This window comes from Pelobates fuscus, chromosome 1, assembly GCF_036172605.1.
Source record: "Pelobates fuscus isolate aPelFus1 chromosome 1, aPelFus1.pri, whole genome shotgun sequence".
NCBI lineage: Eukaryota > Metazoa > Chordata > Amphibia > Anura > Pelobatidae > Pelobates > Pelobates fuscus.
The window spans coordinates 276,897,493-276,919,834 of NC_086317.1; the positions used below are offsets into that span (position 1 = coordinate 276,897,493).

General features: G+C 38.7%; 1 protein-coding gene across 1 annotated transcript in view; it reads right to left on the reverse strand.

Moving 5' to 3' along the window:
* The window catches only part of LOC134567660 (uncharacterized), a 484,351-nt gene that overhangs the window by 287,726 nt on the left and 174,283 nt on the right, over positions 1-22,342 (reverse strand). Inside the window, exons 55-56 of the mRNA XM_063426051.1 lie at positions 17,788-17,950; positions 4,984-5,111 (exon numbers count right to left, since the gene is read on the reverse strand). Coding sequence (XP_063282121.1) covers positions 4,984-5,111; positions 17,788-17,950 — 291 coding nt within the window. The remainder of the gene's footprint in view (positions 1-4,983; positions 5,112-17,787; positions 17,951-22,342) is intronic.

The window sequence follows — 22,342 nt, forward strand, 5'->3', positions numbered from 1 at the left end:
CAGATCCGCTAGGAGGGTTTTGAGCACCCCGGTGGTAACCAGGTCGGCATCAGGGTTATTCTTGGGTTTGCCGGGTTTTGTCACCGGCTTTGGGTCTGGGGTGTACTGGCAGTCCTCGTCGGCGTCTTCCGAGTAGTCTTCCGAGAAGTCTGAGCAGCCTCCGTGGAGCGCCGCCATCTTGGATTCACTTGGGCCTCGTGCCTGCCGCCACATTTCCCCGATTGTGAGACCCGGGGCAGGTCTGTCCGGCAGTTGTTTTTGGTTTTTGCGACCCATGGTGTGTTAGAGGTTCTTGCTTACGGTTTATGGTTAAAATGGGGTGATATTTTCTATGATTCAGGCTTGTTATCGTCGATTTCGGCCCGGAGCTCTTGTGCTGTGCGTCTGCTTGCCTCGGCAGTTAGGCTCCGCCCCAAACTTGAATTTATTTTGATAAACAGGCAAAATAACAAAACTTGTGTCAGTGTCTAAATATTTCCAGACCTGACTGTATTTACACACAGTTTTGAAATTCCTTTGCAGCTCGCTACTGGACTAATAAATTACTACTACTGCAATTTTTTGCCTTTCATTGGTACATGCTCCATCTGACTGTTAGAAAAAACATAAAGATAATTATGCATTATACAGAGACAACAGAAAAGTTTCAGTCACAGGTCAAACATAGCATTATCAGTTCATCTAATTAGTAATAATGCTTTTATATCTCACATATTTTAAACACCTGACTTGCACTATGTAATACTGATTAATGTAGGATGGCCACATTAACTCTTATAAAGATCTGTACCATTTCTTGCATTGTTAACACATTGTAAAGCATCATCACTAAAGCATGTTCGTAATATGCATTAATTTACCCTGTTAGTGTGTGTGTGTCTGTCTGTTAGTGTTTGTCTGTGTGTGTCAGTAAGTGAGTGTGTCTGTTAACACATTGTAAAGCATCATCACTAAAGCATGTTCGTAATATGCATTAATTCACCCTAATTTAGATATTAAAAAACTTTATTTTTCAAATATGAAGGACATTAGACTAATTTCCAAAAGATGAGTATTTTCTGGTGAGAAAATGTTTGTAATAAGAAGATGTAGTGGGAAATTGCATGTCATTTATTGAATCATTTTTTTTTCACATTTAGAGGCAGAACATTAATTGGCAGCTAAATGAACCATCTGTGCAGGAAAGAAGTATGACAGCATGTTAATCCGAAAAAGAAACCCACAGTATAATGTTATTGCCTAAGGATTTGTCTTGTAATACCTTGCACACAAAAAAATTGATCTTGAGAAAATTAGCAGAAGCAGAATTTTAACACACATTTCAAATTGCTAATGCAGGATTTTGGTGCATCCAGTTTTAAATTGAGGGGGCACTTTAACATTGTGTATACATTGGGGAAGAGGTAAGAAAAATCAGTTTGAAATACTGTGCTTATATTTGACTTTAAATATGTGTTTTGACTTAAACCACATACGCGGTGACTGAATAAGGAGCGGTCATTGCACCCATCTTTTCTGTTAATTCTATTAATTTCTCACTCTTGGTATACGCTATGAGGGGAAATATGGCGTGTTAAGAATTGCTACTCATGGGTTTTAATTTCCCACCATTACCTATGTACTTGGCAAAAGTTGTGTTTTTCATTCTGTTTTACAATTCTATAGTTTTGATTAATATTGGTGCAAGTCTAGATTTTTAAGCTACTTTATAGCTATTAATAAATGTGTTCCATTGTGTATATCCATTGTTTTTCTAATTACACATCTACTCTTTACTTAAGTTTAAGAGGAGGCCCTGTGTGTGAAAGATAGCATAAATTCTAGCCTAATAAAAGTTAGTGAGGCGAACATAGAGTCCATTTGAGTTACGTTATAATTTGGTAATCACACAGTAACTCGTGTAGGTGCGATTTATATGCCCCCTGGACAAATAGAAGAGTTAGATAATCTATTAGTTGATAAAATAGCTACAATGACAATGAAGGTCGAAGGTATCATTATGGGCTTACTTTAATCTTCCTGATGTGAACTGAAAAACCAAAATAGCTACTTGTGCCAGGAGCACACATATTATAAATTCCCTACTGGGATTGTTTCTAAAACAAGTCATTGACGAGCCAACTCGTAAAGAGGCCATACTAGATTTAGTGTTAACAAATGGAGATTTGGTAACAGATATTACTGTAGGTGAAAGTTTAGGATCCAGTTATCATCAGTCAGTGTGGTTTAACCCCTTAAGGACCAAACTTCTGGAATAAAAAGGGAATCATGACATGTCACACATGTCATGTGTCCTTAAGGGGTTAATATAAGAACAGTGACTGAGTCACACCACACAAAAACAAAAGTTTTAGACTTTAGAAAAACAGATTTTTCTAAAATTAGACTATGACTGGAGCAGTTTAAACGGAGTACAGGAGAACTTGCATTAATTAAAATTTGCACTGCTGAAGGCAGCAGAAAATTGCATTAGGCTTGTCAGTAAAATCAAAACATTTAAGAAAGTACTGTGGTCCTCTACAGATATAGCCAGAATAGTAAAAAAATAAAAGTTAGCATTTAGTAATTACAAAAAAAAAACAGAGTGAGGAAGATAGACAGATCTATAAGATTAGGCAGAAAGAGGCTAAGCAAGTTATAAGAGCTTCCAAATCACAGAAGAGAAAATAGCACAGTCAGTAAAAAAAAATGGGACAAAACATTTTTTAGATACATACATGAGAAAAGGAAAGTAAAACAAGGATTAGTTAGATTAAAAACAAAAGAATGAAGGTATGTAGAAGAGGATAAAGGTCTAGCTGACTGCCTCAATCAATATTTTTATTCAGTATTTACAGATCAAAATGAAGAAATGGGACCTCAGTTAGGAAAAATGACAAATCAGTTATTTGTTACAAATGAGTTTACAGAGGAAGAGGTTCTATTTCAACTGTCAAAAATAAAGACAAAGAAGTAAATGGGGTCTGATGGAATACACCCAAAGTTATTAAAAGAGTGTGAAGGAATGCATCTCGATTCCAAGGCTCAAGCTACAGATGCCATTTGGTCCAGTCTGTATTAAAATTGGCTAACTTGGATCATGATATGCTTTATGTGTAAATGAACTTTGTCATACCTTAAGCTCTTAAGTTATTTATCTAATGTAAGACTATGTCATCTTGTTGTGGTAGTTTTTCATCTTTTAAATATAGTCTCCTCCTTTACTGTGTTGATTTCCTTTATGTATTTAAATGTTTTTTTTTATCATATCCCCCCGTCTCGTCTTTTCTCCAAGCTATACATGTTAAGTTCCTTTAATCTTTTCTTGTAAGTTTTATCCTGCAATCCATGAACCAGTTTATACCAATGGTATCTCACCTGGACTGATTACACAAGACCTATTAGCCCTCAGCATTGGGAATGCCCTCAAAGTCAGTTATTGCATATCATATATGGTGGAACTGCAATGATATATGCCCCTTCTAGACTCTTCTGGCGTTCTGTAATATTTTACCAACACGCTTGGACTACTTAATTTTAGCAGCTAAGTGACTGATAGCCCTTCATTGGAAGAGTCAGGCTATTGCAACTTAAAAAGAGCTACTTGCAAATAGGAATAAACATTTCATATATGAATCGATGTCTGCCCTCATCTTATAACAAAATTTGAAAAATGACGAAATATTGCAAATTTTGAGATATTTTCTGACGTGTTCACAGATGCATCCCCATTTATTATCCTTTTTGCCTCTGCATGCACTGATGGGTAATATTTTAAGCACATTTGTATCTATCTATACTCCTTTTAGGATTCAATACCCCAGCTTGGATCAGTAGTCAAGGAAAGTATCAAACATATTACCAGTCCTTAGAATGGCTAGGCTAAATGCAAGATAGAAAGATAAGTAGTAACTGTTAACAAACCAAGGCCAGGAGAACAGAGGTATGGAAAGTCAAGTAAACATGCCAAGGTCAAGAATACATAAAAACATATAGTTCAAGTAGAGATTGTAGCCGTATTAGTCCAGTGATGCAATTGTAAAAAAACTGATAAAATGTGTATCTTGTAATACCTTTTTTATTGGACTAACAGAATTTTGTAATGACGAGCTTTCGGGAGAGGTTCTCCGGAAAGCTTGTCATTACAAAATTCTGCTAGTCCAAAAAAAAAGGTATTACAAGATACGAATTGTATCTGTTTTTTACATCTAAAAACATAGAGTTAGCAAACAAGCCAAAGCCAATTCCAGAAAATCAGGAAAGACAAGAAAATAATGCACTAATAGGGAATCAGACTGGAAACTATGATAGGGAAATGGCAATGGGGCTAACACTTTATTTAAACACTAAGAAACATTCTGATTGGTCCATGTCACCCCTGTGATCCCCAAAAGTGCAGGAGTGAGGTTGCATGGATTACATAGAACCCCTGTGGCCAGAAATGACAGAGTGCATCTTTTTAACATAAGTAGAGGGACACCACGAGCGTGCAGCATCCTTCTTGCTGCCCATAACTATTTTCATGTTCCGTGGGGCAGACACCAATGCAGGACCAGATCTGGAAACTACTGTCTCCTGGTCGGTGTGTACAGATCAGTGCATTGATCAGGTAGGCATTGTGTCAATTCAAGTTATTCCAGAGGCCAGCCTGATCCACTCACACCAAAACACTAAGAGCCCATGAGGCCTGTTGTAAAATCACAAGAACATTTTTTGTTTGTTTTGAGGCAAAGTGTCATGGTATAGTACTTTAATTTATTTTTTGTTAGTACTTTTCTTCTTTTGTCTATGTTTTTGTATAGTTTTAAGTATAATTTACTCAGTTGTGCCTTACTGAAATTTCTAAAACCAATAAAAACTATAAAAAAACAACAACAGAGATGTACTTGTAGAGCAAGCCAATTGGACATTGTGCATTGTTTGAAGCTTAAGTAAGTTCATGTAAAACCATTTCAAACACAGTTAATGAACAGAAATAAAAGTATTATTAAATTTATTTCTCACCGTACAGATTCTGCAGAATGTCTCTGCTACATTTACTTCTGAAAAAACGAGAGTTTTTAGTGTTGTATCCAGTGAATTACCATCTTGGTGAAGTATTCGGTTCTCTCGTAGAAACTGCAAACAGGGCTCTAAAAATATATTGGTATTGAAAGGTTAGTCATACAAATTAACCCAGGCATTTGTTACTAATGTTATGTGACATTCACAAAATGTAGACAGCAAAAACCCAAGGAAGTATTGTGCAAATAGATTTCTTTTCAAAAAGTTTAAATTACATTCCAAACTACATTTGTTTTTCTGGTTGTAAATTGGACTGGGTGTGAAAGTGGGACATTCCATTGCAATCAGTCTTTGCAAACCATGCATTAAAACACCTGGAAAGACAAAACATTTCATTTTAGATTCGATTAGTTTAGTTTTTTTTAGATTAGTTTTTTACTGCCTGAAACTGAGAGTTGATGGATCACTATCCATGATGTTTTGAGGTGGCATCCATATATATTGTTATTTTTTTCCATCTCAATGTCAACTTTTGCAAGCACTTTGTACTGTTTATCTAATGACCTGTACACTCGAATATATATAGAAAAAATTCCAAAGCCAGGCACTCCTCCGTTCAGATAGTTTTAAAGTATTATAGGCCCAGGTGCAATCCCGCGTTATATATATAGAAAAGTAATGAAGGGAGCACACTAGGTCTTAGAAATAGTGCAAAATTATTTACTGCATTCAAAAGAATACATCGCTGTGGTATACAAACAAATCAACGTTTCGACCCTGCTGGGTCTTTATCAAGCAGGGTCGAAACGTTGATTTGTTTGTATACCACAGCGATGTATTCTTTTGAATGCAGTAAATAATTTTGCACTATTTCTAAGACCTAGTGTGCTCCCTTCATTACTTTTCTATATATATATATATATATATATATATATATATATATAAAGCAAAAACCCAAAAGGTTATGGTGGGGAACAAATTGTGATTAAAAACCCACCTGAAGTCTGTGGATAGTTAATACAATGTTAAACAAAAATCTGCACACCAGTCAAGCCATAAGACTTGCGTTGCATCTTTTCCTAAGTTGTGTTTCAAAACTATTGTATACAGCAAAAACAGACTCAAATGAATCCATGTTTAAATAGAATGAGAGAAACATGTGATTCTTTGTTAAACTAATTTGCATATGCCCACCCAGAATCCTTTGCGGTAGTAACATTCCTGCAAATTTGTGATTGACTGGTGTGTCATGGCTTGACTGGTGTTCAGAATTTTTGTTTAACATTGAACTATGTATATAAAAATACACACACCAGTCAAGCCATAACACTTGCTTTTACCACAGAAATCTCACTAACAGTGCCCTCACTACTGCAAGAGATTCTGGGTAGGCGTATGCAAATGAGCTCAACAAAGAACCACATTTTTGCCTCATAATTCCACTTTATACATACTATAGATTGGCTATTAGTAATCTGACAAGAGTTCTTCAACTTACAAAGAAAAGGATTGGGGCACACAAAACCTCCGCAATAGCAGATTTATTAGAGCAGCTTAAACATTGTTTAATCTCATAGAAGACCCTTTATCAAGTCAATGAATCTGCTATTGCTGGAGGTCTTGTGTGCCTGGTCCCTTTTCATTTATATTGTGGTGGGTATGTTGATGCATCAGACTGTGTGTCACCCGGAGTCTGCATATCAAGTGCCATTTCCAGTCCGTATATTGTAAAATAGTCATGGAGCTACAAGTTCTTGATAGTCAGTTTCATGTAAAACAAGAGAGAATAACTGAAAGCATGGTTGGCCTGCTTGATCATTATTTGGAAATTACACAGCTGGCTGTTTACTTTCTAAAAAATCTACCCTCCAAGGCATGTCACTCTAAAATACTATATAACAGGAGTAATTATCTGTACATCTGTATTATATAGATAGCACTTCTGTTGGCAGTGAACATAGAAACATAGACTTCCAGACTAACATACTTCCGTTAGCCTCTTAAGTCTAGGATAGCCTTATGCCTATCCCATGCATGATTTAACTCCTTCACTGTGTTAACGTCTACCACTTCATCTGGAAGGCTATTCCATTAATCCACTACCCTCTCAGTGAACTAATACTTCCTGATATTATTTTTAAACCTTTGCCCGTCTAATTTAAGATATATTTAAATGTTTCTTTCATATCCCTCCGTCGCATCTTTCCTCCAAGCTAGACATGTTAAGATTATTTAACCTTTTTTGGGTAGGTTTACCCTCAAATCCATGAACCAGTTTAGTAGCCCTTCTCTGAACTCTCTCTAAGGTATCAATATCCTTCTGGAGAGATGGTCTCCAGTACTGCGTACAATACTCCATGTGAGGTCTCACCAGTGATCCGCACAATGGCATGAGCACTTCCCTCTTTCTACTGCTAATACATCTCCCTATACAACCAAGCATTCTGCTAGCATTTCCTTATCTTTGATAAAATGGTTTAATTAACATTCGCACTGATTATTTTTCTATCTTTCAAACTTTGCTTAGCAATACAAACACTCAGTAATATTGTCTTATGGTTGGGAGATTTATTCAAAAAAAAGAAAGAAAAAACTATATTAATTAACTATATTAGTTAAGATTTAAAGTGATAATGATGTTAATATATAATAATATATATAATATAATATAATCAAAAAATGAAAACACATATTAAAAATCGCTTATATTTACCCTAAAACACTATACATACTTTACACTTTTATTTAATCTAATTTAACAACGTTTAACATATTTTATTCATTGCATGCAAATTTTGTTAATTCCTTCAATACCTAAACCTTAGAGACCAATAGAACTGAAGAAATGTATAAAGTGGAATGATGGAACGTATGTTTTAAAAGTTGTTGTCAAAGATGCATCTTTCTCTTTAAACCAGTCCTCATGTTCAAGCCTCTTTATCACTGCATGTAATGCTGCTCTTCGAGCACAATAAAGAAAAAGAAAAAGAAAATTGTGTAGATATTTCCAGAACAGAAATATGCTGTGGTAGGAATTTAAAGTGCCATTAATTTACATAATCTCTTGCCTTACAATTCAGAATATATGCTTATGCAATTATATTATGGTGGTGTAAAACCTGCAATTCTTAAATATATGAATGGCTTTTTGTACGCATGCTCCCATACTTCGGAAGCTAGATTCCCAAACAGCCATCACGATCTGTAAAACGTATAATGTTACATATATTGTATAAAATTTCCTGTGAAACATTTCTGTATATCAAGCTAAAGTACACATGCCCTGAGACATACTTTAGGCCACTCTAATTCCCGATCTTACGTTTATGGCAACAAGGCCATCTGTCATTGATGTACATAACGTCTTTATTAAAGTTTGCATTCACCAGTATAATACAGCCAACGAGAGGTTTGAGCTGGCCCATAATATAATTAAGTGCTGACATGCTTCAGAACACCCAAGCTTCCACTAGTAACAGCAATGCCTGGGAAGAGCTCTGCAGTCATCTACATATCTGCCAAATGTCTGGAAGCTCAGAACTGCAAAATATACTTCCTACTTAAGTGAGCATAGTAGCTACAAAAACTTTAAAACCTGTATTACTAAACTCAAATTTAGTGGGTGAAAAAGTGATTAAAACCTACAAAATGAAAGACTAATCAAAATTAGAAGTGTTTTTATTTAAAAAAAATCTGACTGCAAAGTCAAAAGAAGGTGCACCAAATAAGAGCAATATAAGCTCACCAATGGACTTTACACAAGGGTAAAAAAAAATACGACAGGTTGTCATATATGTTTACTAAAAATATTATGGTTTAATAGCTTAAAAATAGAATACTACTAACTTGAAAGAGCAGTAAGTGAAATGATTACAAATGCAAGTTTTCATTTCACAAATTTATTTTGCAACGTATTGTCAAAATCAGTGTCTTGAGAGAAGAGGAGCCTGTCTCCGTGATCTACAGCCCACTGCTAGCACGGTAATGTAAGCTAAATTGTCTGAGTCATGAGCAATGATAGAGTAATTCTAGAGAAAAATTGGAAATCAATTTCTGTCATTGCTGTACATAACTCCTTTATCAGACTTTAAGTTCACCAATGTAATTTAGCCAAGGAGATGTTTGAGCTGGCAATCATACCAATTGTATCTAATAAAAGCAAATCATGTTTTAGTTTCAGACCTGGAAAAGGCTTTCTACACGTATACTGTTTTCTGAATTAAGCTCATGCAATTTACAAACAATCTAAACTATAACGAAAGGTGTCCGAAATTACATTCTGCTTACTCAGGGTCACAGCGTGTATACATCTGACTCCTGGCATTGCTATTGCTCCATCTTGAATGTATTCATTTAACTGGACTTATCTCATCTGGATGCATAAAATATATGGGATCATCAGAAAAATATTTTATTATGTGTCAATCTCTTACTCAATAAAGTGTTTAGAATTATATAAATGACTCTAATAATAGGTGTGCATCTGGCGTGTGCCTAGACACAACCTAATGTAAATGGAGCACTGGATCTTAGCGGGTGCCACAGCTGCAGCACACGATGGCAGTGAGATCAAAAAATGGGTGAACCAGGAAAAGCTTTGACTCACTGGGCAACCAGGGACTGAACATTGACCCACTGGGTCACCACACAATAGGGAAATTTGGCCCCTGCCCAGGGTGAGCAAGAAAGATGTACAAAAACATAATTGTTATGTTATTATTTTTTACATTTAGGGTAAAGGGGGCAGGCAAATCACATGAATCATGTTACAAACACCCAAGCCCAGCCCAAGACATTGTACTACATGGATCCAAGGATGAAATTTGTTTTTTACAGTAGAAAAGTCCTGCACTCCAACCTTATAATATGATGAATTTAACCTAGTGCTTGGCAATAAAATAAACAGTAAATACAAGAAAAGCCAGCAATCTAGGGCTTTAGGCAAATAGTCTTCTTTATTCCAACATAAATCTAACAGTTAACTTATAGTTAAAATTTAGAACTTTCATCAGTACATGTGGGCATGTCCACCTAAGAATTGCCATGGAGGCAGGAAAGGCTAGGGCCCACCCAAGGATTGGCATGTTAGTCTGGCATAAATGCACATCAACTGCCTGCCAATCAAGCAGGCAGAGAGTGTTATTCGAGAACTCGCTGCAGGATTCTAGTGCCCTGAGCATTCAATAGCTTATCATGCACACATACTATGCTTCCTTGGGACAGTTCCTTGATGTCCCTAAAAGTGGAAGTCAGAATGGCAGAACTGGATCCTAAAATAAGGAGTGACCCATGGAAACTGGGACAGCACACATCAGCGACAGCTACCTCCACACAGCCAGAAGCACTACTGAAGCTACCCACAATCAATAAAACACACCAGCCACAACTACCAACAAACATCACTCACAGATGCCCACATGGTAACACATATCAGCCAAGCAACCCACAAATAATCACAAACACCACTCACAGCTACTAACACATATTTTGCTGTATCCACACACAGCAACACACATCATTCATAGCTACAACACTTATGGCCACCCTAAACCTAAACACAATTTCATCCCACACACAACACACACACTGTCACCTCAAACACACATGCAACTCAATGAGAAGCACTGAATTAGATGAGACGTCAGTGGGCATGTGTAGCGGTACTTACCCTTTCCAGGGGCTGGCCGGGGTCCTCTGTTCGAGCCGCGCGCGGCTCATCCGAAGGCAGGAACAGGAGGGCAGGCAGTGACCACAAATGGAAGACCACAAATGGAAGACGGCATTTAACACTAGATCTGGCCATTACGAGTATACTGTTATGCCATTTGGTCTATGTAATGCCCCAGCAGTATTTCAAGAATTTATTAATGACGTCTTAAGAGACTTTATTCACTCATTTGTAATTGTGTACTTGGATGACATATTAATATATTCTACAGATTTACACACTCATCACAGACATGTTACAACAGTTCTGAAGACCCTTCTTGCTAATGGTCTTTATTGTAAACTGGAAAAATGTCTATTTGACCAATCTGAAGTCCAGTTTTTGGGGTACTTGATTTCCGCTAAAGGTTTTCGTATGGATCCCCAGAAGCTTTCTGCTGTCATAGAATGGCCTTTACCACAAGGTTTGAAAGCCATTCAGCGTTTTCTTGGTTTCTCTAATTATTATAGACGTTTTATTAAAGGTTTTTCCTCTATTGTAGCGCCTATCACCCGTATGACAAAAAAGGATGGTAATGCTCGTGTCTGGTCTCCCGACGCACTTCAGGCTTGTGAATTTCTTAAGACTACGTTCGCCTCTGCACCTATTTTACAGCATCCTGTCCCCTCATTGCCCAATATTCTTGAAGTTGATGCTTACGATATCGGGGTAGGTGCTGTCTTATCCCAAAGAGAGTCGCCTGAAAAACCATTGCATCATTGTGGCTTATTTTCCAAACAGATGTCCAAAGCAGAGAAGAATTATGATGTGGGTAATCACGAACTCCTTGCTATTATTTTAGCACTTAAAGAATGGAGACATTTGTTAGGAGGAACTAAGGATCCTATCCTTATATTTACAGATCACAAGAACCTATCCTACCTTACTGAGGCTAAAAGATTGTCTTCTAGGCAGGCTAGGTGGTCACTGTTTTTGTCTCATTTCAATTATATTATCACCTATAGGCCAGGTGATCACAATACTAAAGCAGACGCTCTGTCCAGACAGTTTGAAACTGCTGACAAACAGGAGATTGATGTTACTCCCGTCATTCCCCCAGACAGGATAATAGCTACTACTATTTTGTCTATTTCCTCGTCCCTCTTGCAGGCCATACAAGCGAAACAAAGCATGGCTCCTAGCGAGAGGCCTACTGATAAACTATTTGTTGATGTTCCCGAGAGACGGGATATTCTGTCGTTGTATCATGACACTAAGACTGCTGGACATCCTAGTATTTCCAAAACTTTGTCAGCTGTTTCTCGGTATTTCTGGTGGGATTCCTTACGCAGGGATGTCACCGACTATATAGGTGCTTGTACTACTTGTGCCTGTATGAAATCTTCTCGCAGAGTTCCTTGTGGGCTGTTGCATCCGTTACCCATTCCCGAAAGACCTTGGTCTAACCTGTCCACGGATTTTATTATTGAACTGCCCCCTTCGAATGGTAACACAGTTATCCTAATGATAGTAGATCGGTTTTCCAAGATGGCCCATTTTGTGTCTCTTCGCAAGCTGCCCACGTCTAGGGAACTGGCATTTATATTTGCTAGAGAGGTGTTTAGGTTGCATGGCATTCCCGTTTCTATTGTGTCCGATAGGGGTAGCCAATTTATTTCCAGGTTTTGGAAAGCCTTTTGTTCGGAAATGGGTATTACTCTCTCATTTTCTTCCGCATACCACCCCCAGTCTAATGGAGCTGCTGAACGTGCCAATCAAGTCCTTTTTACGTTGTCTATGGCCAGCATCCCATTGTTCTTCCGGCTGCTTTCTCCTCACAGGGCATGCCAGTTCTGGATGAGCATTTGGCTGGTTTACGTAATACTTGGGAGCAGATTCAGCGTTCTTTGGTGGATTCCGCTGCTCGCCAGAAGGTGCAGGCTGACAAGCATCGTGGGTGGCTCCTTCTTATGTCATGGGGGACAGGGTTTTGCTTTCCACGCGGAATATTCGCCTCAGGGTGCCTTCTATGAAATTGGCTCCCAGCTTTATTGGTCCTTATCGTATTTTGCATAAGGTTAATCCTGTTTCATATGCCTTAGGTCTTCCTAAGAATCTGCGTATTCCTAATGTCTTTCACACCTCGTTGTTGAAGCCTTACGTACGCAACCGCTATACCCGGCATACTCCTCCTCCCCCTCCTGTCTCTGTGGAGGGTCATGAGGAGTTTGAAGTTTCTGCTGTTCTTGACTCTCGTTTTCTTAGAGGTCGACTTCAGTACCTGGTGCATTGGAAGGGCTATGGGCCTGAGGAACACAGTTGGATTTCCGCTGACGCTGTTCACGCTCCTCGCCTTGTGCGTTCTTTCCATTCTTGTTTTCCTGCCAGGCCTGGCCCTCCCTGCCCGGAGGGCGTGTCCTCAGGGGGGTACTGTAGCGGTACTTACTCTTTCCAGGGGCTGGCCGGGGTCCTCTGTTCGAGCCGTGCGCGGCTCATCCGAAGGCAGGAACAGGAGGGCGGGCAGTGACCGTGAGAAGCGGTCACGTGTCCCGCATGACTCTAAGAGCGCGCCGCGGGTCTCGGGCACGCTCTTAAAGGGACAGTGGGAGCCTAAATTGGAAAAGGCCTCCCATTGGTCCCTGTCATGCCACACTCCCCATACACTTACCTTTTGGGGGCGTGGAGATGACAGAGACCAATCAAAATAGATGTTTAGTTATTTATACTCACCTTTTTGCCTTGCTTCCTTGCCCTATCGTGGTTTCTGTTTCAGTTCCCTTTAGCGCTTGTTGTATTCAGTTGTGTTCCTTCGTACTTGACCTTGGCTTTGTTTTCTGACTACGTTATCTCTTTATCCTTATCCTTATCTGTTTGCCGGCTTGCTGTTTACTGTGTACCAGACCCCGGCTAGTCCTAGTTTACGCTGTCTCTTCTCCCCTCTGTGTTTTCTTTTGTTTAGCTGAATCCTGCGTGTTGGGGTATATTCTCGTTACAGCATGCTGACCTCTTTGGAGGAGGAGTGGAACTCTCGGCACTTGAAACAAGGTAAGTAAACTTTACTAAACTTTAATTATTACTGCCAAAGTGGATGGACGGTGGTCACAGAAATACTAGTCCAGAAAAAATATGTTATTTTCCGTAATATAGGTTCCCCATCAAAATTAGAAAATTATGTTTACCAACCAATATATAGATATATTTTCTGAAATAAATATCAGGCTTAACAATGGTGCCCATCAATCTCTCCTGAACTTCTATTTTAATCTTCAGAGTAAATTGCTGGATAAAATCACATCAACATATAGATTTGTAAGTCATATTTCCAACTTTCTTGATAGTGTTGGTCCAGCAGACAGTTTTTTGGGGGGAAATTTAGAAATTTTATTTTTATACATGCTAATATTTTATAACTAGAGTTTCTAATTCTAATTGTTCTAAATCATGTAACTACACAAGGGGGACTTTGTTCTCCTCTCAACAGACGAGTATAAATATGTCAGCTCCTAAACTTGCCTTCTAGCAATTTAAAAAATTAATGAAAAATGAAAATGCTCATTAAATTTAGAATCTTGGTGATTTGCCAAACAGTGCAATATGTAAACTCGACAAAATTCCCTTAAAACATCTGCACTCATTGTTCAAAAAACAGACGTAGGCTTAGAAATAAGTAATTGACCTTTTGTAGAGTGGTAACAGTTTATCACACACATTTGTCTGTTGTCTTTTATTGTAATTAAGCACATTTTCAGTGCAAGCTTGCAAATTTATTAAATTAAATTAGAGCCATTAGCAACCAAATACATTAATGCAGAACTTTATTAAAATATATTTTGTGTTTACAAGCCTGTTCGTAATTAGGAAACGCTAAAAACGTAAATCATCACTGTTGATTCTCAAATAATAAATCCACAGTATTTTCCTGCTACAATTTACAGTATGTACAAAGCATACAAATGTTGGTGCCCTAAGCAAACTATGACATCTGAGTCCTGTTCATATAGAAAAATATGTATAATTGCAGATACACATATTTCCTTACAGAAGGTAATTAGGCTTATAGTTAACAATATATGCAGTTAATCAGCCTTATAGGCAATGGCTTAATTAACGTATACAGATTAGCCTCTTATATTTCAACATAATTACAGCATCATATGTTACTGCATACTTACAGCATGACTTTAACATTAACGCAACTAATGAGGCAGATCATGCATGTATATTTTTTACATGATGCAAAACACTGTGGTTTGCTGTTATTATTATTATTTTATTATTTATATAGCCCCATCAGATTCCGTAGCGCTGTACAATGGGTATCATCCCTATGGCATAGAAATATTATTTTCTTAGTTTTATTTTTTCTTGTATTTTTTTACATGTTAATAATGATTTAATAATAAAGAACCCCTTGATAATGGTCACAAGCCAAAAACTATAATGTTTCATCAGGTTGAAAATTGTAAAACAATAGCTCTTTGACAAAATACTAAGAAAGGTGAAAATTTAGATAAAAGATAAAAGAAAAAAGAAAAAAAACATTATCAATTATAAATAAAATTTTGCACCTATTTCATGAATATCACATTTGACAAGTTAAAATATAAAGAACTGCACTAAAGATGTACAACTCAGGCCGGCTGTCTCCACTCCCTGTAACTCACACTGCCACTGGGAAGGGAAGATGATACGCTCCTCTCCCTGGTATGCACACAGCTGCTGGGGAGTGAGAGCAGCCGTCTCTGCTCCCTGGAACACTCTGCCACTGAGGAGTGAGACTGGACGTCTCGCCTCCCTTTAACTCACACTGCCGCTGGGGCGGGGGCATCCCCCACTGTGCCACCCTGCTTGCTAGCTCTGATTTGTGCTGCAGGTACTCGGACACTATATTCCTCATGTGCTGTATGTATTTCTCAGCGGGGTTGGGTCCAGCAGCTCGTTCAGCATCTTGTCAAACTCGCAGACAGTGAAGCTGGACGACATGCTTGTCCAGCTCTGAAGTTAGTTCCTCTCCAGACGATGTGCATGAGTCCCAAGGTTTGCTTCCTAGCTGGAACCGGGGAAAACCCCAGCACATCTGCCCCAGATGCTGTGGCTTGACTGGGGTCCTCCTGGAGCCTCTCCATCCTGGAACAGGATAGGGGAATAGCTCTATTCCCTCCCAGGAACTGGACGTTGAATCCTCCACAAGCTGGAATCAGATGCTGACAAGTGAATAACCCTTTGCCCTCCCAGTAACTAGATGACGCATAGTTCTGGGAGTTCCAATGATTTTAATGAGCCAAATGCAGCCTTTTATGCACAAACCCCAGCAGGGGGTCTCCAAATAATACAATACAAGCCCCTCCCAGGAATCTCTGTACCTCAGAGATAATTGAGTTAAAGACCAGTAAGTTAATTATCTCCCAGGAATAGAGAGCCAAACATAAAAACATACAATAACTCCACATGTCCTACATCCCCAAACAGCCCTGATCTGAGCACCCAAGTTGTCCAAATAACGCTCAGATCCATGCAATTTAGGGGAAACACCACCAGGGCAAAGTTCTGACACATGGTCCAAGCCCAAAAAGAAAAAGAAAAGTTCCAGAGTGTTTGGTGCTTTTGTCAGTAAACTTTTGGGGGCTCCTGCGGCACTCAGGGAGTGTTTGTTCCCCGTAGTCTCAGGCACGTTCCTTCCAAAAAGCACTCTCCTGGTGGGTCGCAAAATGGTTAAAAATCCCGTACCAAGTTGCCTGGGAACCGCAAGGTCACCTAGTTGAAAACAGCTCCATAACATTTGCAGTAAGTACCACTGAGAACCGTTCGTGGGTTTGGTCATGTGAACGGCTACCAGGGAGCTAGTCCTCGGTTCCATTCATGAGAAGGAAAAGTGGCTAACTAGGGGCACCGAGGGAAAGCCACTAATGGACCTGGACCATAGTCGGTGGGCAGGAGGCCAGCCTCCACACTCCTCCAGGGGTTCATTGCAAACGTCCGTAGAAAAGAGCGTTTGTCACAACTATGAAAACTAAATATTCCATGGATGATCTCATGTTGGATAAATATAAAGCTGTATCTTAAATATTAAAAGAAACCTTTTAATATTTCTGAAACCGACCAACAATTAGCCCGTCTAGATTTATCCTGTGTGGAAAGTATCTATAAAAATCCAAATCGAAAATGTGACAACATTATGCTATTCCCTTTTGTTATCTATTCCTAATCAAAAGATGGAATATGTGCAGAAACGGGAATAAGAATTGCAAATTTCAATAGACTTATGGTCTTGGTACAAGATAGAAAATGTTTTAAAAGGTGTCACTCAATGTTCAAACCATCCTGAGAATCACTGTCACATACTGTATAAAATATATTTAGTGCCAACAAGGTTAGAATTTTTTTTTCAGATGCATAAGAAATGTGTTGGAGGAAGGGTGGAAACATGACTCACATGTGGTGGGACTGTCCTAAGTTAAGGGATTTCTGAAAAGATGTTCTTGCATTAATTCCGTTGTAAATCCTTCATTGACTACATTATCTCCTAAGTTATGCTTATTTAAGCTTCTTCATAGTGCATCTAATAAACCAAACAAAATTGTAATCCTATATATTTTGATTATGGCAACTTCTACTCTGCCAAGGTATTGGAATACCCCCACAATGCCATCTAGAGAAGAAATAATTGCCATGTTTCTAGAAACTAAAGAATATGAATTAACTATTATCTATTATTTATGCTCAATTAGGCCAAACATGGGATACTTGGGTTCAAGCAACAAAGAGCTATATTAGACAGAAAAAAAAAATTACATTATGCGTTAAGATTTTTCTTTTAATTTTTATTGTTATGACTTAAGAAAAAAAAATTGTGTCATTATGTCAATATGTTAGCTGTTTCTGACAGCTATTTAATGATATGTATGGTCATGGTTGTTGACTTTAAACTAAATCATTTTAAAAGAATATAGCATTGGAGAAAGAAATATGAAACTTGAAAAAACTGTAACACAACAGTCCAGTTACACTATGTGATCTCAATCAAGTTATTAATTACCTTTGAATAATTATTGTTAAGATCAATGTAATTTTGGTTTTAACACTATTGTTCAACAATATGAGAAATACTTGCACTATATCATCATAATAATATTTTTCATAATATATTTTTTAAATACCTAGAAATGTATCAGTGAGTTGCTGCAACTGCTGTTGATGTTCTTCAGCTTGTGTTTTGATCCATACATAGAGAGGTAATTTCCAATCAATGTCAGTACATGGCATAGCCAGGATACCCATGCAACATAAAACGGAAGGGTTTATATTGGCTAATGTTTCAAGCTGCCAAAAAAAAAGAGGATCAGGTAAATCATACATGCCCTTGTATTTATTTTCTACTGTTTTGGTATGTGTGACCACAGTGCCACCTACTGTTGAAATGTAGGTTTAAATTAACTTTCAAATTTTCTACTTTTCATATCACTAGAATATAAATATGGTTTTAATCCATGATAATTTCAATATTTTATATTTAAAAAATAGCATTTTAATGAACTTATTACATTGGTTATTTGAAAAGTTTATTTGCTTAGGCGATATGTATGTTTTTTTTAAAAAAAAAACAGTTGATAAACAATGTTTTAGATAGTGAATTATATCAATCATGCAATATTTTCAGCATTTAGTTGATGATATACATGACTTGTAAAATCAATTGCTACAATGTACAAAATAACAGTGATAAAGTAACGAATAGGTTATGAAGGATAACTAAATCTAATGGCCTCATGTATCCATTCTATAGAGCTCAATACCATAGAATCTAAATGAGAGTTCATGCACTTGTTGTGTGTGTGTTTTAGGTCAGTATCTCAATGAAGGACTGATGAACTAGGTGCAATTCTAATTCATATCATGTCTTTACCAAGTCCAATGCAAACAAGCATGGTCTGTCATACCATACTTTTAAGATCACCAACTCACAGCATGATCCTATTAAGCAAATGTACTCAAACATTTTACTGATACTGTTAAAAGGTTATTCGATGGGGGCGGGGCTTAACCGCAGAAGCGAGCGGACGCCATCTTCCCGAGCTCCGGGGATTCGCAGCACAATCTGCCTAAAATCTCATCAGCCCCGGCTCATCCAGCACCATACCCACTGATACTCGCCTCCGGACGACAAACGGCGCCGATACATGCCGTTCTTTCAACGTCCCGGGCAGAAACGGCAGACTAGGAGGTCTACGGCCTACCATCCCCATCTGAACCTGGGCGACCTCCTGAGGCCGCTCCCGCCTCTGAGCACACCAGCTCAAGACCCAGCCTCCGAAACAGCAGACCCGCACACAAACATGGGAAGGAGATCCCAGAAACCAGCACCGGGTGTCCCACAAGACTCAAGGGATATTGGGACCATGCTTCAGCGGCAGGCCCAATCCAAGATGGCGGCCGCGGAGGTGAGTGAGGCCCAAGCTGAACAGCAACCCATCACTCCTAGGGACCCTCCATGGCAGCCTTCCCCACAGTCACAGGCCTTATCCACCCCAAGCCCTACAGGGGGATCTAATCTGGCCACCAAACAGGACATCAAAGACCTGTTGTCCGACATAAAGAAGCTCCTGGCAGCTGATGTGGAGCTGGTCAGGGCTGAAGTGCAAATGACCACAGACAGAGTCCGGGCCACAGAGGAGGACATCACAGGCCTAAAGCAGGATATGACTGTACTTAGAGACTCAATGCACTCTATACACAACTCCCACCTCGCTTTTGCCACACAACTAGCTGCGATAGACGATCGCACCAGGAGCAATAACTTAAAGATACGGGGAGTACCAGACGCAATACAAATAGAAGAGCTCCCACACTACATTAGACGCCTGGTGACAACTCTATTGCCACCAACCCAGGCCAAGAAGCTTTCCTTTGATGGCATCTTTCGGCTCCCAAAATCTCCTAGAGCGCCGCCCACAGCTATGAGAGATGTCATTGTCAGATGCTCCCTATCAAGCGACAAAAGATCACTCCTGTCAGCGCTGCAAAACAAGACACCCTTTTCCTTCGAAGGAGCTACCCTGACATTTTTTCAGGACCTCTCACGGCCCACCCTGCTCTGGCGGAAATCACTCAGCCCAGCCACAACACTCCTGAGAAAGGCTGGAGTACCATACAGGTGGACATTATCGAGAACCCTCCTGGTTAATCACAACCAGACCACACACAAAATTACCACCGTAGAGGAGGCCTCCACCATGCTCCACACTCTGGGCCTGGCAGTACCTGCAACGACCCCGAGACGCCGACAAAGCACCCACAACTGGGACCCGGCCACCGTGATCCCCTTTACACCTCAAGGGCAAAGGACAACACAACTTGAGACCTGACTACGGCCACAGACACTGCGGCCGAAGGCCTTACAGGACTGCTTAACTGTGGTTGGAGTTGGCAGCAGTTTCACCAGTTACTGTAGTTTTCTAGTTTGTTTCTTATGTTATGTAATTTTCACTATTTTTAGGCTACGCAGCCCAGATGACGAATAACCTGTTGGTGCTGAGGTTAGACCGGAGGGCTACCCCCCCCCCTCTCCCCCCCCGAGGCTTAGATGGCTAAAGCTCCCTTACACCTCCCTTACTTCCCCCATACCCCCCCGCGGCTCCCTAGGTTAGGGGCCACGCAAGCAAGAGCCCGTTGTTGGCATTGTAAAGGCCGACTTAATAATTGGTCCTCTCCTGTATTCAACCCCCACAAAAGCAAACACAGGCTCCACTTCTACACCCGATTGCATGTAGGAGAAACACGTTATTATTTTTTGACTTCTCACCGGGATTATATCACCCCGTCCTTATCGTTATAACTAGGTACCTGAGGCTTGCAACCTACCATGTTTTCTTATTTGATTATACTACAAAAAAAATGTGCAACTCTCATTTATGACATGCTTTACCCGTTTTCATTATACTTACCACAAATGTCATGATGTATTACACGCTTTTGTTCTCAAATGCACAACAAAAATAAAGAATTAAAAAAAAAAAAAAAAAAGGTTATTCGATGCACCATGTGACTTAAATTGGCCATGGTGCTTCTTTGGTGCTAGGAAATGCTGCACACACAGAGAAAATGCGCTTTGTTGACGGAGGTGCAATGGGACCTCCGGCAATGTCATTAGAGCATCATTAGGAATTAAGTTCTAAACTGGTTAATGCTAATTATATGTAGTGGGTGTATAGTAAATAGTCAATTGAGCCCTCTCCTCAGCCCGTCCTTTCTGACTGGAGAAGAATCGGTCTACTGGGAGAACTTAGTCTCAACGCTGGATTAAGGGCAGTTTTTTTCCAAATTTTTTTTAAGGGGAGGGGGACTTTGCTGGTAAGGGTTGCTCTATTCATTCAAAACAATAATTTATGAAAACATTGTCTTTGGTTGGAGTAACCCCCTAAATGTGTACTAACAACTATCATAATATAATATATTCTATACTTCTGCAAAAGACTACACATTTTTTTTCACAGAGAAGATCAAGTTTTCTTTGGGAATCAGTCAAACTTTGATGAAAATACAGCTGTTATGAAATAATTTCAGAAGGAAATATAACATTGCAATAGTGTTTGAACGTAAACTGAAAAGGCAAAATTACAAGGGAGGTAATCCATGTAGTTCGTGCTGATTTGATCCTTAACATTTTTCCATAATCTAATGCAGTTGGTCAGGTAAAATGTATATGGGAATACTTTCTATAAGATTAGAGGTAATAAATACATTAAAAAAAAAAAATTTACTAGATATGTTTTCTGTGAAAATTGCAGATTGTCACAAAACAAATATGCAGTGCATGTCAGTGCCTTATAAATAAAATAAAAACGATTATTATGCATAGAAAGAATTCTAGCAATTACAGAGCAAAGTGACTTATCCTTATGTATCAAGTATAAAAGCTTTCTGGAAATCAGCTGGGTGTTTTACATACGTAAAGCTTTTATCACAGTGGCCTACACTGGTTTTAACGATACAGCATTACTTAAATTCAAAGAGAAATAACTATATTTGTATAATTACAAAAATTCTTAGGTTCTGAATGATAAGGCTTTTATAGCCAACTCTTGTTTCACAAACTAGAAGTCCTGAATAGAAAAATAACACCATTATAAAAATGTTCTATCTTCAGTATAACATGGAGGGCAATATACTTTTGACGCCACACTTTCTTTAAATTTATGATATCAATGCATACTCCGTAGCAAATTGGATTTTACAGCAAACAATGGATTTAAATCTTACGGGTAAAATTCACAACGAAAAAAAAGTGAATAGTATTTTAATCACCATAAATATACAATCTGCAACATTGTGATAGACATTATTTACATCACAGCAGATTTACTTTGTATATGAGTTAAGCGAACACTTTGAAATTAGACAGACAGTCTAACAAAAATCTCGTAAAAACTGAAAATGTGATTGAGAACTCGGGGGCTGAGAGATTTCAAATTATGATATATTTACACATCTATGACTAATTTTCAAAAGTCTTTTCTGTGTTTATACGGTAATACAGTAGATGACATGTTCATTGCTTTTATACTGAACAGAACAAGGTAATTGAGTGATGTGACATTAGTTTGAAACAGAGATGTAAAAAGGATTACATCTGCAGAACTTTTGAATGGTCGGTCCAACAGTTAGCTGGTAACAAACATAAGAGAACAACTCGTGGTTCAGATCTTCAAGGCTTTA